Source organism: Chlorocebus sabaeus, chromosome 22 (assembly GCF_047675955.1).
Source record: "Chlorocebus sabaeus isolate Y175 chromosome 22, mChlSab1.0.hap1, whole genome shotgun sequence".
Taxonomy (NCBI): Eukaryota; Metazoa; Chordata; class Mammalia; order Primates; family Cercopithecidae; genus Chlorocebus; species Chlorocebus sabaeus.
In genome coordinates this window covers 11,041,470-11,057,807 of record NC_132925.1, presented here as the reverse complement: position 1 = coordinate 11,057,807, position 16,338 = coordinate 11,041,470, and the positions used below count along the sequence as shown (strand labels likewise).

Sequence of the window (16,338 nt, the reverse complement as noted above, 5' to 3'; positions counted from 1 at the left end):
AGGACTTCAGATGACCTTTCCTCTTTGGCGGAGCAGAGAGAGAGGGAGTGCTGTTGGGGGGAGAGACAGACATATCTGGTGTGTTTTGTCTTCTTATAAGGAACCTAGTCCTATTAGATTAGGGCCCAACCTTTTACATCTCATTTAACTTTATCAACTCTTTCTATGTCCTGTCTTCAAATACAGCCTTATTGTGGGTTAAGGTTTCAATATATAAATTTTGGGGAAGATATAATTCAATCTATAAAAACATTAGTAGATTTGACTTTCAAATTGACTTTTTCTCTGAGAAAAGATAGACTGTGAAAATGAGAGATTGCTTTGAGTCATAAAAGAGGATGCCTATGTATAAGGAAAGGTGTGTTTGCTGAACCAACCTCAGAACTAGAGTTTGCTCATTTATAAAATGAAGCCCAGTACGGTGCATCATGCCTGTTATCTCGGCACTTTGGGAGATCGAGGCAGGAGGATCCCTTGAGCCCAGGAGCTAGAGACTCCCCTAGGTAACATAGCAAGACCCTCTACAAAAATTAAAAAAAAAAAAAAAAAAAAAAAAAAAAAGACTGGGCGTGGTACTGCATGCCTGTAGTCCCAGCTAATCCAGAAGCTGAGATGGGAGGATCTCTTGAGCGTGGGGTGGTAGCTGCAGTGAGCTGAGCTCATGCCACTGCACTCTAGCTCGGGCAACAGAGGGGAACTCTGTCTCAAAATAAATAAAATAATGTGAGTATAATTATTTCTACTGATTATGTCAGAATGCAAGTATATTCTCACAGATTTTCCCTCCATTTGGAAAGGGTCAGATCCAATTGCAAATAGATAAACCTTTATTAGCTGAATGGGCTTAATCAACTACCCTTTATTGCTCTAGGAAAACCAGGCTGTAAAAGCCAGAAATGGTGGACGTCCCACAGCAGTGTCATACCATGAAGATGTAAACTTAAAGCAGAGATTGCTTGTGGAAAACTGTGTTGCATTCTTGGCATGTGCGCACTTGTAGTGATGTTAACTTTCACTTATGATTATTTTAATGTAGGAGCTAATCCCCGTGTATTCTGCGCCTGCTCTGTTTTACCCCTTTGTACACTTGGCTTTTGTTTGGCCCCAGCCTCTGAGTTGGTGTTCCCTGTAAAATCTCCTTGGAGTTGGGAAGCCGTTGCCCTGGAGGCCAGGTGACAGAGACAGGGTGGGAACCTGCCGAGCATCGAGGGCGCGGAGCCTCTGCATACCATTCCCCTCCCACCACCATCCAGTGCTGAGAGGCGGAGAGGGCTGCAAACTTCGCTCCAATCCGCAGCCAGCCTTCCCCGGGGTCCCCCTGCAGGGTGACCCGCCGGCTGCAAAGCAAGTTGGAGAAACTTCGCAAAGTTCCGCGTCAGAGCCTGGGGAGGCGAAGTGCTCCCCCTCCTCCCCGGAGTTCCCCCTCCCTCTGCCCCCGCCTCTCGGTCCTCGCACAGCCGGGAGCACTCGTGATAGGACGAGCCCCGGGCGTGCATTGTGTATATGCAAACCAGAACCGGGCTCCCCACGGCTGGCCGACCCGGGCCTGGGCTGTGGCTGTGACTGGCGCTGCCGTGGGCGCCGCAGCCCTCGCGGGAGCCAGACGCGGTAATGCCCCAGCGGCGCAGCGGGCGGCTGCGTCCCTGAGCCGCTATATAAGTGCGGCAGGGGACACCCGGAGGGGCTGAAGATGAAGGTGCCCGCGCACGGGCCCCCGCTGATTGCCTGTCCCTCCCGAGCCCGCGCCCCGCGCGGAGCCCGAGGCCGCCGAGGACCCGCCTTCGCCGCAGTAGCAGCTGGAGCAGCGACAGAGGCGGCAGCTGCGGCGGCGGCGCCCGCGCCCCTCGCGCCAGCGCGTAGAGCGGCGGCCGCAGCTCGGGGGCCGCCACTGCCCCGGCTGCCATGAGTTGTGCGGAGGTGATGTATCACCCCCAGCCGTATGGAGCGCCCCAGTATCTGCCCAACCCCATGGCAGCGACAACCTGCCCCACAGCCTACTACCAGCCGGCGCCCCAACCTGGCCAGCAGGTGAGTCACCGGCCGGGCAGCCTGCCGGGGGCGGGGGCGAAGGGCATCGAGAGTATCGGTCTGGGGCTCGGCGACGTCCCGCCGGCACGCGTGGCGCGGAGGATGCGCTGGGACCTGCGGGAGCGTCCTTGAGCAGAAGCCATCCCGAGAGAGCCGGGAAGGGAGAGCAGCGGGGTGTACGGGTGGGTGAGGCATGACCTGGCTGGGGGCTTCATTGAGCTGTGGTCACCGGAGCTCAGAGGCTGCGCCTCATAGCCACCCTAGCTCTTAGGACTCAGTTCTCTGAAGCTCACCAAGGGCATCTGTCTTAGGACTATGTGAGTAAACTTCCTTTAAACCAACTATTTTGTTTGTTTGGAAAGGTGGAATGTTTCAGGGTTTTATTGATGAGGAGGATGAAGTGCGCTGACAGAGGTAGGGGAGGCTATCTGGAGAGTGAGTTCACGAAATGATCTGGGACTTTCATGGGGGAACATCGGTCGAGCATCATGTCTATCGGGTGTTACTAGAACTTCTCCACAGAGTGTTTCTCCCTGTGACTGTGACTTAGAGGACAGGGATGGATTCCAAGGTTCTTCATTCATTTTTTCATCCCCGCAAAGCACAGAGCTTGTTATATAGTGCGTGTTCAGTCTGTTGACAGTGTGTCCCTAGGCCAAAAGGTTACCTTGGATCTCTGGATGCTGGGTCTCCACCCTTCCAAGAGTGACTGAAGATGTCCGTCATAAGGGGTCGTGAACTGAGGAGATGATATCGTTACTTTAGAAGGAACAGTAGAGTTCTGGGGAATTTGGCACGAGGCGCCCTTGGACATTACTCTCTGGATACAACAGAGAGTGTGCCAAGGCTTAGTTAGTGCTACATTAAAATAAAAAATGTATGTGGCAAGGGCTGTACCAAAATAGAGTCCACCTCAGACTATGGGAATTAGGGTGGGTGGATTTGGAGAAACTTAAAAATATATAACTAGATTTGGTTAGGAAATTACCATCCGTAGAATATATTGATTTATTTCTTTTTACTTTCTTAGGAACCACATGTTTTATTGCAAACCTTCATAGGTTTGGGCTGTTAATTAATCTGACCTTTTACTTTCTATATTTCCTCTACCTCTGTCTCTGCTAGAATTATAGTGCTATGCTTTAGAAAGAAATCTAACTTTCTGTTTAGAATTTAGGAACTATGAAATTCAGCTAACTCTGGAAGGGTACATGTCCCAGATTCATCTGCTGAATAGTACCAGCTTCACTAGGACCAATTAGGGCAAAAGAGGAAGGAGCCCTACTTTCCTGCTATCCTGTTTAAAAAAAAAAAAATATATTCAACAGCCCCAGCATTTCAAAGCATCCCTGATATTATAGAGGCCTTCAATTATCATTTGGAATGTGGATGAGCAGCAAACTAAAACTTCTCTACGTATTCAGAAAGATACTTTCCTCCTTTATAAAATAACAAACTAGTAGAAGTTGTTTCAAATACGGCTTCATTTTTTTAGGGTTGTGAAATTAATGAATCTGTGGTGGAGTTAATACTGTAACGCTTTTTTTTTTGAGCTAGAAAATAACATTCGGTACCAGAGAAAATGGCAAATTACCAATCATAAAACTTTTCAATAAGAAATGGCTCCAAATACTTTATATAATGTTTGCAATGGCCCTGAGACTCTGTCCCCAATTCATTTCTCTTGCTAAAACCATCAATATACTGAAGACAGCAATTTTAAAAAGTAAACAATAAAATAAAATAAAATAAAAATTAGAAAAACTCTGACCAATGAGCTTCTTAAAAAGAAAACAATTTATCTACATTGATTAGTTCAACTTCTATATTTTGGACTTTTGTAGACATTGCTTAGCTAGATTAACTAGATGTTTGGCTGAGTCAACCATAAGAATGTAGTCGAGAGATGTGCTTGGAAATTTTCTTGTTGCTTTTACTAAAACGGCTTGTTCAAGATTTATTTCTTTCTTCTTCTTTTTCTTCTTCTTTTTTTTTGGTTATGTAAAGAAACTATTTGACCATAACTGGCTAGTGAAATTAAAAAAAAAAGACTTGACGGTGTAACTATTCTTTTACTGTCAGAAGTTTATTTTGATGACCTACATTTTCTATTGGAAAAGAGAGTAAATCAGGAAATTCTTATCAGGCTGACAGCATTTTTAGACTATGTGATGCGTGGGTGAAGTGGGACTAATATTGACTTGGCCCTAATGCAGTCATCCGAGAATACATATTTTGGTTGTTTTTGCATTCCATAAGGTTTTATCATTATTATCCATGAAGATTGCTTTCTCTGTACATGGGAAGTGAGCCCTAATAGAATCTTGCCTGGGAGACAAAAGTAAGGGCTACAACTCCTACTGAATTTGAAAAATTGATTTTTTGAGAAGGAAAAAATGGAAAAGGAGCAAAGAAAAGTAACAGTAATCAAGAAATTTTAATGGTCATTTAAAGAAATGCTAGAAAAGACGACATTAAAGTTTTGTATTACTTCTGTATTCAATTGTAATAGTGTATCTGTCAACTAATTTTCCCCGCAAACTGTGTAGCTCTGAAGTCCTTATTAATTACTATATCAGAATGATTCATTATGATGGATTTTAAACACAGTCCCTCTTAACAAATGATCTTATAATATTGAGAATTATTTTGGAAATAACAGAACTTCATTATCCAGGCACGTGTACTCTCACCTGTTTCCCTATAAGCACAAATGTGCACTTGAAATTTAAATTTCGGTTTTTGTTGAACATATTGTATGTTGTAGGTGGGTAATAAGTGAATGTCGTTTTGAAAACCTAGTGAACTGTATATGTATTTATATTAGCTTTTACTGCAGTGTGTTACTTAGGTATACATTGGGCTAAAAATTCAAAGTAAGCTGAAATATGTCCAAAGTATAAATTTTATAGTCCCTGACATCGATTACTAGAGATTGCATGGCTGGGTATAAATCATACAGTGGGGTTTATAGAGCCAAAATTGCTGAGGGATGCTGGGTGACCTGTTTCCCGTGCCCACCATCTCATCCTGGCTTTAATATGTCAGTCTCTAACATCTCCTCAGTAGAACTCTTGACTCGGTCTCTCAGCACATGCTGTCAAATGTTTCAGAATTATGCAGTTTATAGATGAGGCGGAGAACTGTCACCGGCTTTCTAATTGCACATGGGGATTTTTAACAATCACACTTTGGGCTTCATATAAAAGAGTATATTTACTCTGTCCTCTTCCAGGGTAACAGCTGGATGAATCTGCATGCATGCTTTCACTTGAAAAAATTAAGTGCCCTTGGAGGCAGAACTTCAGTTATAAGTTTTGTAAGGTGTTTTTTCAAACTCTGTCTGGACTCTGCTACCTTGGTTGAGTCATACAATTGTTCTGAGATTCAGTTTGTCAGAGAAAAAAGCCCTGGAAAAACATAACTTCAACGCTTCCTTTTACAAGTGAGAAAATGGATTTTTATAGGACTGAAATGCCTGGCTAAAGATTTCAAAGCTGGTGACAAAATTAGGGCCACCAGATCTCCCTTTCTCCAGTGTAGCATCTTTGTACAATGCCGTGAAGTTTCCTAAAGCTTTTTTAACTTTTTTAATGTTTTGCTATTGCACAATAGGCTTATTTTTTGTCTTTAGATCCCCAATCAATTTGTTTTGATGATGAAGATTAATATGCAGTAGATTCTTTGGCCTTGGAGTGCGAGATTCTGTCCAAGTCCTTGGTAGTGTACTTTCTTAAGTTTAGGCATTCCAAGGCCTTTAGCAAGCACTTGGATTATGCTAATGACTTATGCTACCCATGTTGCACCCCTTGTTGATGAAATAGTATATCCACTTAGCAAATGAATATTTATTTATCCAAAATAAAATACAGGAAGTGGTATTAGCAGTTAATTTTAAGTGCCTCATCTATTATTGCTATTCCAATCTAAGTTTAGATTCATTAAGAGAAAATAATACAATTATAACCCAAGTAGTTTCCATTCACAGACAACTGATTTGAGGCAGAGGATCTATTTTTCTTGCAACTGTAAGTAAGGACTTAAGTGGATTTATAAAAATTCATACAGGATTTCTTTGAGAAAGAACAGCCCCTATAACTTCACACTACACAAATTAACTTCACTGTAGAGACTTAGAGACTTGAAGTGCCCCAGAGCTTCATGCTCCCAATGACTTTCCGGCCAGAAAATCCAAACCGGAGGAAAAATGAACTGTTAACATAACTGCACTGTTATCGCTGGTGGTCCACCAGAATGGAGATTACAATAATGATGGTAAGGGCAAGACTGAGATCCATAAAATCATGCATAGTGAGGATGTGTTCACCAAGAAACCAAATGCCAGGACAAGGTGACTCTCTGGAAATTTATCTAAAGGGTATTTTGACTAAATGCAACGAAGTCCTACCTTATCTAGCCCTTAGTAAAATTTCACATCTCATAAAGCCGGAGATGGCAAGGAGACCTATAAGATGGTAAAAGAGGTGCTTAGAGTGGAAAGCCTTGTTCTCCTATGCACCGTTTCTTCAGGCTACTGCAGAAGAGGCTGGGCTGTGTGTGTGTGTGTGTGTATATACACATATATATACACACACACACAAGTATATATATATATATTTGTCATATCTATCTGTGCAAAGTGATTTTTCAGTGGATATAAAACTCTTAAGCTTATGATACCTAAGACAGATCTTAAAGCAAACTTGTAAGCTAGGTGACTGTCATTCTAAGACCTGAGTGCTTAGCTTGGATCTCATTTCCATAGGCTCTGTGTCCAACTAACTTTTTAAAAAGCTGAAAACGAATATATCCTGTAATAGATAATATGTTAGGGTATTAGCTCCAAGAAAACATTTTTATTCAAGAAGCAAAGACTCTCTAAGAGTTGAATTTGAGGCTGTGTCAGGGACAGTGAGAGCAAAACTTTTGAGCTAAGCTCTGCTCTGAACCTTTCAAAACACATCTCTTTCAGCAGCTGGTTTTCTGCTCTGACTACTCATTTAGAAGGACCCTAAGAGTGCCTTGAACCATTAGACCTAAACAGCTGCTGCTAGAACAACTCATAAATCCATATTTACTGATAGTTCAGTGGATAGCAAATTTACTCCAGTAATTTACAAGTGTGGTCTGAACTGGGATAGCTGAACCGCTTTTCACTTGTCTCCTTCTTTAGTAGAAGAAGAAAAAAAAATGACCTAAATTCAACAGGTGTCATTTCTCCTTAAAACTATATGATTTCAGTGTGTCAAAACACTTGTCATTGGAGGATGAAGTAGGGGGACTCTAAAAGTGTGTCCTTTCTTGTTAATATGAAGACAGATAAAGGAAACACCATAACTAATTCCTAGGAATCGGGCTAGATGACCCATGTCTGAAAATAAATTATTCTTCAATGATCTGTAGGGTTTTTTTTTTTTTTTTTTTTTTTGGCTAAATATCAGAAGAGGCAGCCAATCTGAGAAACAAAATTAAGTGTGAATTTGTCTAGAGCTCCAGCATGTTGCTTATTAAGATATAGAGTTGGATGAGAGACCTCTGAGACCATCACATCAAAGTTTCTTGTTTTCAAAAGAGGAAGCTAAGGGCCAGAAGCTTCAGTGGCTCGCTCAGACTCATGGAAATCGTTTTGGTCAAATCTTCTTTCCCATTTCAGTTCTCTTTCTATTGAATTCCCTACCCATGGGTGCTGCTTTAGAAACAAGAAAACAGTTAGTAATTAACCTAGTGTTATCTTTTGAATTTTCTTACTTTTAAATTTTGGAATATTAGCCACTTAGAGAATATAATGCAATCAGCCATGTCAATAAATCATGAGGCTCTCTTTATTTATGATTGCCCTTACCATACTCTTGCAACTAACTAGGAGAAGTTTGAGTTTAGGAACAGGCTATGACTCTCATCTTTGTGACTCCGAGTCTTTGCATAATTTCTGACCCAAAGTAGGTATTAATTGACAATTAGATAAATTAATGAATAATGGATAAATAACCTTAAAAATGTAATTACACCCTAAGTCCAGTAATAGAATTATACAAACTCACTAGAAATTTATATGTTGGAAACTGTTTTCTCCTTCAAAGTCGTTGGTTTGAGGGAGAACACATACCCTCATGATATGATCATTGCTTAAAACATTTTGGGAATGTAAATTTTGAAATCGCCTCTAAGCCTGTGGCACATTTTTTTGAACATCATTAAAACTGGAAATTTTTCTTCCTTGGAGGAGTTAGATTTGATTTTTTGATAGTGACAAGAATCGTTTAGAGGCAAATGCACTCGAAAGTAACTCATCATGTTAAGTTATATGATTTTTGGTTGACTCCTCCCTACTGTTAAGAAAAACAGACAAACAAACGCAGAATGGTGAGGTGTGATTTTGTCTCACAGACTGACTCTCGTCAAATTTCCAAAATGGGATTTTCAGAAAAATTGTAGACAATTGTTTTATGTATCTGATTTGTCAAGGAGATAACGTATTCTTAGATAGAGAAGTTCAATTTCATCTAGAATGATGTATGTTTTTTAAAAGCATGGCATTGATTAATTTCTGTTTTTTTAATGTCATGAGTTTTAGACTGTCCTAGTTAGTATGTGATGCCATGCTGACTGATGTTTACGGCTTGTTTATTCAGTTAAAATAAATACCATAGAGACACATTTTCTTTAGTCTATTTTCTGGGTACATGCTTTGTAAACAAACAGAAATAGGTTCTAATCCCATCTCTGCCACTTACTATTATAATTAGATCATCCTGACCCAGTAATTTGCATATTAACTTATAACTTGGGAGTACTTATTCTGACAAAATATTTGTGTGGGGGAGGACAGTTATGTGAAACGAAATATACAAAAGGTTTGTGACGTACGTTCCTTAACTTGACCCAACCTCATATAAGCTGACCTAGCCTTCTCCAAATAGGTGAAGAAGCAAAAACTGTTATCCAAGTACATTAAGAAATATGTGGCCAGGCACGGTGGCTCATGTTTGTAATCCCAACACTTCTGGGAGGCTGAGGCAAGAGGATCACTTAAGGCTAGGAATTTGAGACCAACCCTGGCAACATTGTGAGATCCTGTCACTACAAAAAAAAAAAAAGAATAAAAAATAAGGCCAGCATGGTGGCACTCATCTGTAGTCCCAACTGAAGTGGGATAGCCATGTGAGCCTGAGAGGTGGAGGCTGCAGGGAGCTGTGGCCACGCCGTTGCACTCCAGCCTGGGCGACAGAGCGAGAACCTGTCTCAAAAGAAAAAAATACATATGGTCAAAGAGCAATGTGCTGCTTTTATGGCCTCCACGATTTTGAAATATTTACCCTGGGAGAGTGATTTCTTCTTATAGCTCCAATCGTGTTTTTGAATATAAAAAAATCATTGTGTTTTAAAAAACTAGCCAGTAGATTTTCTTTTTAAATCTGTTTCTAAATATCCAAAGACTCTAGTGATTCATTAAAATACTTTTGTTTCCCTAGGAAAAAAAGTTTCCACATATGCACGGTAATCATTTGGCATTTTGTAGGCTTAAGCCTTGGGGAGTTAGTGGTATTTGGCTCCTGACATGGAAGTCTTTCTCTTGTCAGACAAATCCTTCCCCGGCACATTCCTGCTGAAAAGTTTGTTGCTGTTGTGCCTGATGGCAAGCAGCGTGGTGGTTGGATATGGTCTGTACTGCCCAAGCGAACTCTCCACATTGATACTTTAACCTCTTGGTGAGTTAGCGTTCACTTTATAGCTATTAACCCATTTATTGTTTCATCTTACTCCAGAGTGTATTTTACCGAGGGAAAAAGTGTCATAACTATATTGTGGTGAAGAGACATAAATGTGCATTTAAAAAAACACAACAACTTGCAGTCTTTAAAGTCCCTTTAGATGACTTTATTTTTGTTAACATTTCTTCAGGGTCTTCTAAGCAAAACATAAATATTTCTGCGAAATCTGGATATTTTTAGGAAGTGATTGTGCATTTTGAGAAAAATACCAATTAGATTACATTTTGACCTTGAATCAGGAAATCTGGGTTCTGATGATTTGATATTTAGTCTCAATGTTTTGATTTTTATATATTATTTCCAAGAAAGAATGTAACACTAGGGACGTTTCACTGAAGGAGCAAAGACCCAAGTGAATACAGAACGTGGCAGAAGTGCTCATGAGTAAAATACTTAGTTTAAAAAAAAAAAAAAAAAAGCAGAGCTGGACGCCGTGGCTCATGCCTGTAATCCCAGCACTTTGGGAGACTGAGGGGGGTGAATCACCTGAGGTCAGGAGTTTGAGACCAGCCTGGCCAACATAGTGAAACCCCGTCTCTACTAAAAATACAAAAAATTAGCTGGGCATCGTGGCGGACACCTGTAATCCCAGCTACTAGGGAGGCTGAGGCAGGAGAATCACTTGAACCCGGGAGGCGGAGGTTGCAGTGAGCCAAGAACGCTCCATTGCACTCCAGCCTGGACAACAAGAGCAAAAGTCCGTCTCAAAAAAGAAAAAAAAAAAAAAAAAAAAAAAAAAAAAAACCCAAACAAAACGAACAAAAAAAAACAATAAATTGATTTACAGTCAACAAAACACAGACATTAGAAAGTAGTTGAGGCACGAGAGTCTATGGAGAATGGAGAATGAAATTAAGATGGGATGAATGGCAGCATTTGAATCGATTGCTGTTTAAATGTTGTATTTCTGTTTTCTTCATGATCACATTTAATGTTAAAACAAAAGTATGCAAATTCAACCTTAGCACATTAGTTAGTTATCAGGTCATTTGATACTTTGAAATTCTTTAACCAGTACTGTTGATCGTGAGGATATGTCTGTGTGTGTGTGTGTGTGTGTATGTGTTGTAAACGTAAATGTTTAAATTGGTTCATTATAATCTGCGAAAATTAAATTAACCTAACTTTATCTTTTTTTTTTTTTTTTTTTTTTTTTTTTGAGACGGAGTGTTGCTCTGTCACCCAGGCTGGAGTGCAGTGGCCGGATCTCAGCTCACTGCAAGCTCCGCCTCCCGGGTTTAGCCATTCTCCTGCCTCAGCCTCCCGAGTAGCTGGGACTACAGGCGCCGCCACCTCGCCCGGCTAGTTTTTTGTATTTTTTTAGTAGAGACGGGGTTTCACCTTGTTAGCCAGGATGGTCTCGATCTCCTGACCTCGTGATCCACCCGCCTCGGCCTCCGAAAGTGCTGGGATTACAGGCATGAGCCACTGCGCCCGGCCCAATCTAACTTTATCTTTAAAAAAAAGTGCAAGTGGCAGTGGTAGAATTCTTGTGTCCTGCCTATTGGTAGATATAAGCTTTTTTCATTTTATTTGTTTGATAGTTTTCTAGCAAATTTATTTAATTAGTAAAAGAATCTGGCTTAAAGAACCCAGAGAGAGAAAAAGAAAACAGAAAGTATATTTTATAATCAGTCCAAAAAAATTTATTTAAGTAGAGGAATCAGTATAGATATTTTAAAGAACCATATATGTTTGCCATATCAAAAAGGAATATTTCAGTATATATTTATGTAAATATAGATATATTACATATATGAAATAAAAATATAAAGAATGCATACATTGAGATAATTCTTTTTCTAAAATAAACCGGTGATGAGCTTTTTAATGCAGGGGCAGCTTTTGCTTACTATTCCCCATTGCATATTGAAAAATATAATTTTTAGGTTAGTTTATTTCTATCCAACCATTCAAAAATTGGTAGGAAAGGTAACACAATATTATGAAGCATTTAGAAAACTGAAATCTTAAATAGATTGAAATTCTATAGTTTAAATACAATAGTTTAATTGATTTAAAAATATCAATTTTAAAATTGATATTTTATGATTACTACTATTGATCAGAATACTATTTGACATTTGTATCAGGATTCATGGCTTTCAAATCCTTTATACATATATATATAAAAAAGTGTATATATATGTATAACTTCACTTTTATTTCATCTGAGAATTAATTGCTGTCAATTAAAGATAAAATAAAACGTTGACTTTATTTGGATTGTTAACATAGCTAGGCTCTTCTACTTAAAGAATGAATGTTACAATTAAACAAATAAAGCATTTATATGCAGGGCCCCATTCTCACAAACTGATGCTGAGCTGGACAATAACAGAAAAAAGAAATTAGTTTCACGAATAATAATGAACACTTGTGGACAATGATGCCACCATGTAGATAGGTTTTAGGGTTTTTGTTTTCATGTAAATACAGAGCTGCTTTCTAATGTTCCAGAATATTCAACAGAGAGTGTGTGCATATGGTTAAAACAGTACATGTTTTAGGCAAATACACATGCACCAAAAGAAGCAGCACTGTGATTTGACTAATAAATTATAATATTCATTTAATTTTAGAATGGAATTTAAAACTAGGAGTGGCTTTAGAGGTTATTTAGCTCGATTCCCTAATGTTACACATACTATATGGTTCTATGGTGTTTTTACTATTGAAGTTAAATATAAAAATGTTCAAATCTGTGCAGAAGTAGGTTATGAGAAAGAAAAGCACTCGGTCATTGCAATTACCTATTCATCAGCAAGGCACATTCACTTACAAAGAATGAATTATCTATTCATCAACAAATCATAACCATACTGACACAAATTTTAAATAAAAGCAAAATATATATTTATAAATAACCATCCTGAAATGATAACTAGAAGCTCATAGTATTTCTGAATATTTCAGTACTCACCTTATACAAGAGCAACATATTCACTGCTGGGGAAAGGGGCCAAATTGTTGAATGGTGCATTTATAATTTGGAGCTGTAGATATTGAAGCTAGTAATTACATTAGAAATATAGAGTCTGGGGTATGTATTTTGCTAACATATGAAAAATTACTGGGTATTCTGGAGTGATTTATCTTTTTCTATTCACATTCATTTTCCAGCATGCATTTTTTTCAAAGTAAAAAAAAAAATGGTATGATCAAGGATCAGGTTTTGCAGACATGAGGATGACAGAGAAAGCTCGTTTGGTCACTAGAATAATACATTTCACAATCTTTAGCATTATCTTCTTATATGTAATTCGCATTGAGGTTGATAATAAATGTAGTATGTGCTCAGTGAAAAATGTTTGGAAATATTGAAAAGCAGGAATAATAAAATATCTATTAACTATAAATGTATTACACAGAAAAACAATACAAAATACATTTTTGTAATTGTTTTACTCTTGATGTCCCTCCCTGCCTTTCCCTACCACATGTATGCACATGCATATCTATACTCTAGATACCCCTCCCTGCCATTCCCCAGCACATATGTGTGCACACACACGTCTATACCTGTCTGATTTTCTTATGCATTCGGACTCTGCAGCTTACACGATTTGTGACTTTCGGCAAGTAACTTAACTTTTCTGTGCTTTAGCTTTTTAATCTTTACAATATGGATAGTATTAATAGCCATGTTATAGAATTATAAAGATTCAATGAGGTGATAAATAGAAAGTTTTAGAAGCATGTCTGACATCATGTATATTATTATGAGAGTTATCATATATTTTAAACATTTTAAATTAACCAATCTTTCTGATTTTTATTTGAAAGATTAACCGGCTACTAGTATTTTATAATATTTTCAGCAAGCCGTAATAAAACTTTTTCCCCTCATGATAATGATGGTAAGTGGAACATCTGAAAAGTATGTTCCATGTAAAATGCATCTTCACACAGACTTATTTTGTCATTTTAGTTTGATTTTTGAGAAATGAGTTCAGCACATCTGCCAAATCCTTTTATAAGATGCTACATTCCTGTTTTCATTTTAGTTTATTTTATTTATGCAAAGATCTTTTCTTGTCCACCCCACCCCCAGACAGTCATTCCTCTCTGTCCTAAACCGTAACACTGCTGTGTGTTACATTTTTAAAAGTAAAAACCAAAACTGGGAAGAAAAACTTGTTTTAAAATGTCATTCTCCTGTTGGCCTAGCTAGATGAAAAAACAAAAAGCAAAAACAAACACAAAATCCCATTTTGAAAATATGCTATTTGATCATGGGCTTTTATGTTTGTTTGCTAAATGTAGAATCACAGACTTTTTATTAATATTATTTTTTTTTTTAGTGTGGGAAGGAGGCAACTGGTTTGGGGAGGAAAAGGATGGAATAAAGCAGATGAAGTAGAATCAGTTTGCAAACATATGTTAATATTTAGATTGTGTTTTTTTTTAAGTGAAAACTTAACTGGTGAATGCCTTTTTACAAACGGTCTTTGATACTGTGTTTTGTTTATTCCATCCCAGAAGAAGTTAGCGGTATTCAGCAAGATGCAGAACTCTCTGGAAGTCACCCTTCCCAGCAAACAAGAGGAGGAGGAGGAGGAGGAGGAGGAGGAGGAGGAGGAGGAGAAAGACCAGCCTGCCGAGATGGAGTACCTTAACTCTCGCTGTGTCCTTTTCACTTATTTCCAGGGAGACATTGGGTCAGTAGTGGATGAACACTTCTCAAGAGCTTTGGGCCAAGCCATCACCCTCCATCCAGAATCTGCCATTTCAAAAAGCAAGATGGGGCTAACCCCCCTATGGCGAGGTAAGCATTCAAAAGCAGATGCTCTCCAGGGCACTGTCTTTGTTGCGCAACTGCCTGTACCAGGTTCCAGCTGGAGACTTGCCCCTGAGGATGGATATCCACTTGCTTTTTAATATTTAAGGACAGCGAGGAATTTCTTTCAGACAAACAGCTGGATCGGTTTTGTCACATGTGGAATGCAGGGTTGGAAAGGATGCAGTCACACCCCTTAAATTCCTCATGGAAAGGAGTGATACAACCGGCTGGAGTTTATAGTGGCCGCATGGAGCTGCGAAGCACCATTCCTAAAGCCCCAGCGGCCCAGTTTGGATCTCTCAATAATAGGCGTGTCTAAATCAGCTTTTAAAAAATTAGCTCTTGCTCATTCCAGTAGGTGCTACGTGGTGACATACCAGAGACCTGAGTCTGACCCAGGAATACAGACATTGAAAGCTGTCTGTGTTCTTTTAATAGACTTCTCTATCCTGATTGGTGGTTGTATTAACTCTTTGTAGTATACAATCTAGGCATTTTTGGCAGCATCTACATGGTTTAAACTAGTGTTTTTACCTTGATAAAGAAAGAGCTGCACGTTGGGCTCCTTTATTTCTCTCTATATTGAGGTCACAGAGATATGTTTGAAACTGATTTCTGACTCACAGAAAATTATTGGTGACATCTAAATCAGGGTAATTACAGGGTTGGAGAAAAACATAATATGTCATTCCAATGACAGCTTCAGAGAAATTTGTTACAGTGATGATGTCTTCCAAACTCACCTGGTTATAGGAATGATCTAGTAAAATGGTTCTCGAGGGAACATCGGTGCCACATGGGAGCTTGTTAGAAGTGCAGATTCTTGGGCTCCACCCCAGACCTGCAGAATCAGAAACTCTGGGATGGGGCGATCTGTGTTTTAACCAGCCCTCCCAGTGACTCCAATGCAGGCTTGAGTTTGATAATCATTGATCTAATCCTGTTAAGGACAGTTTGCAGGATCCCCTTATCTCGAGTCTGTTGAACTGGAATCTTCGTAGAAAGGTGTGGGAATCACACTTGAACAAGGGCTCTGGGTGATTCCTGTCATGAGGAAAAGCTGGCCACCTGCGGGCAGGGCCAGGTGAGCAGTGAGCAGTGACTAGTGATACCTTCTCTGAAGCACTGGACTGGTTCTGCTCCACGGTCGAAGTCCTGGCCACGTGGAATTGCTGGGCCTGATCTTTTCTTAGCTACTTTATCTTTCTTTTCTTCTCTCTCTCCCTCCCTTCTTACCCTCTCTCCTTCATTCCCTCCCTGCTTGCCTCCTCTCCTCTCCTCTTTTTTTTTCTTTCCTTCCTTCTTTATTTTTCTCTTCAGTAAATATAAACAACACTAAACAGTGACTATAAAGGGTAAGGTGGATTACAAATAAAATATCCAAGGCCTTGATGGAAATGAATTGAAAAACATTCTACTTATTTGATTAGTAAATATTATGGACTTACTATGAGAACTGAGACTTAGTCCTTGGAAGCCTATGATGCTTATGTAATAGACTAATGTCCTGTTTAACAGGATGTGATGAATAATTTTAATAATTTATAGAGGAAGAAAATAGGAAAACATTAGTGAATTAGATGGCTTTAATAAATAATTTGGTATATTAATAATGAATCCTATTAAGATAATCAGTCCCAAGAGACTAATACATATAATGTCTACTTCTTTTAGCACATGGGCATATGCAACCTTGCTATCATTTAACCTGAAAAATCAGAATTAATGTCCTAAATTATTTCTTGGTGCCAGAGT

The 16,338-nt window shown here is 39.2% G+C and overlaps 1 protein-coding gene across 4 annotated transcripts in view; it reads left to right on the top strand.

Annotated features, from left to right (window-relative positions):
* The first annotated feature begins 1,201 nt into the window (after nucleotides 1-1,201).
* VGLL3 (vestigial like family member 3) overlaps nucleotides 1,202-16,338 on the top strand; it is a 50,583-nt gene continuing 35,446 nt past the window's right edge. The window contains exons 1-2 of one of the 4 annotated variants that reach the window (XM_007986171.3): nucleotides 1,202-2,028; nucleotides 14,286-14,568. In XM_007986171.3, coding sequence (XP_007984362.3) covers nucleotides 1,903-2,028; nucleotides 14,286-14,568 — 409 coding nt within the window. In that variant the 5' untranslated portion in view covers nucleotides 1,202-1,902. Of the gene's footprint in view, nucleotides 2,029-2,084; nucleotides 2,346-14,282; nucleotides 14,569-16,338 lie in introns of those variants that run through there. The other 3 variants (XM_007986170.3, XM_007986173.3, XM_007986172.3) reach the window with 3 other exon arrangements.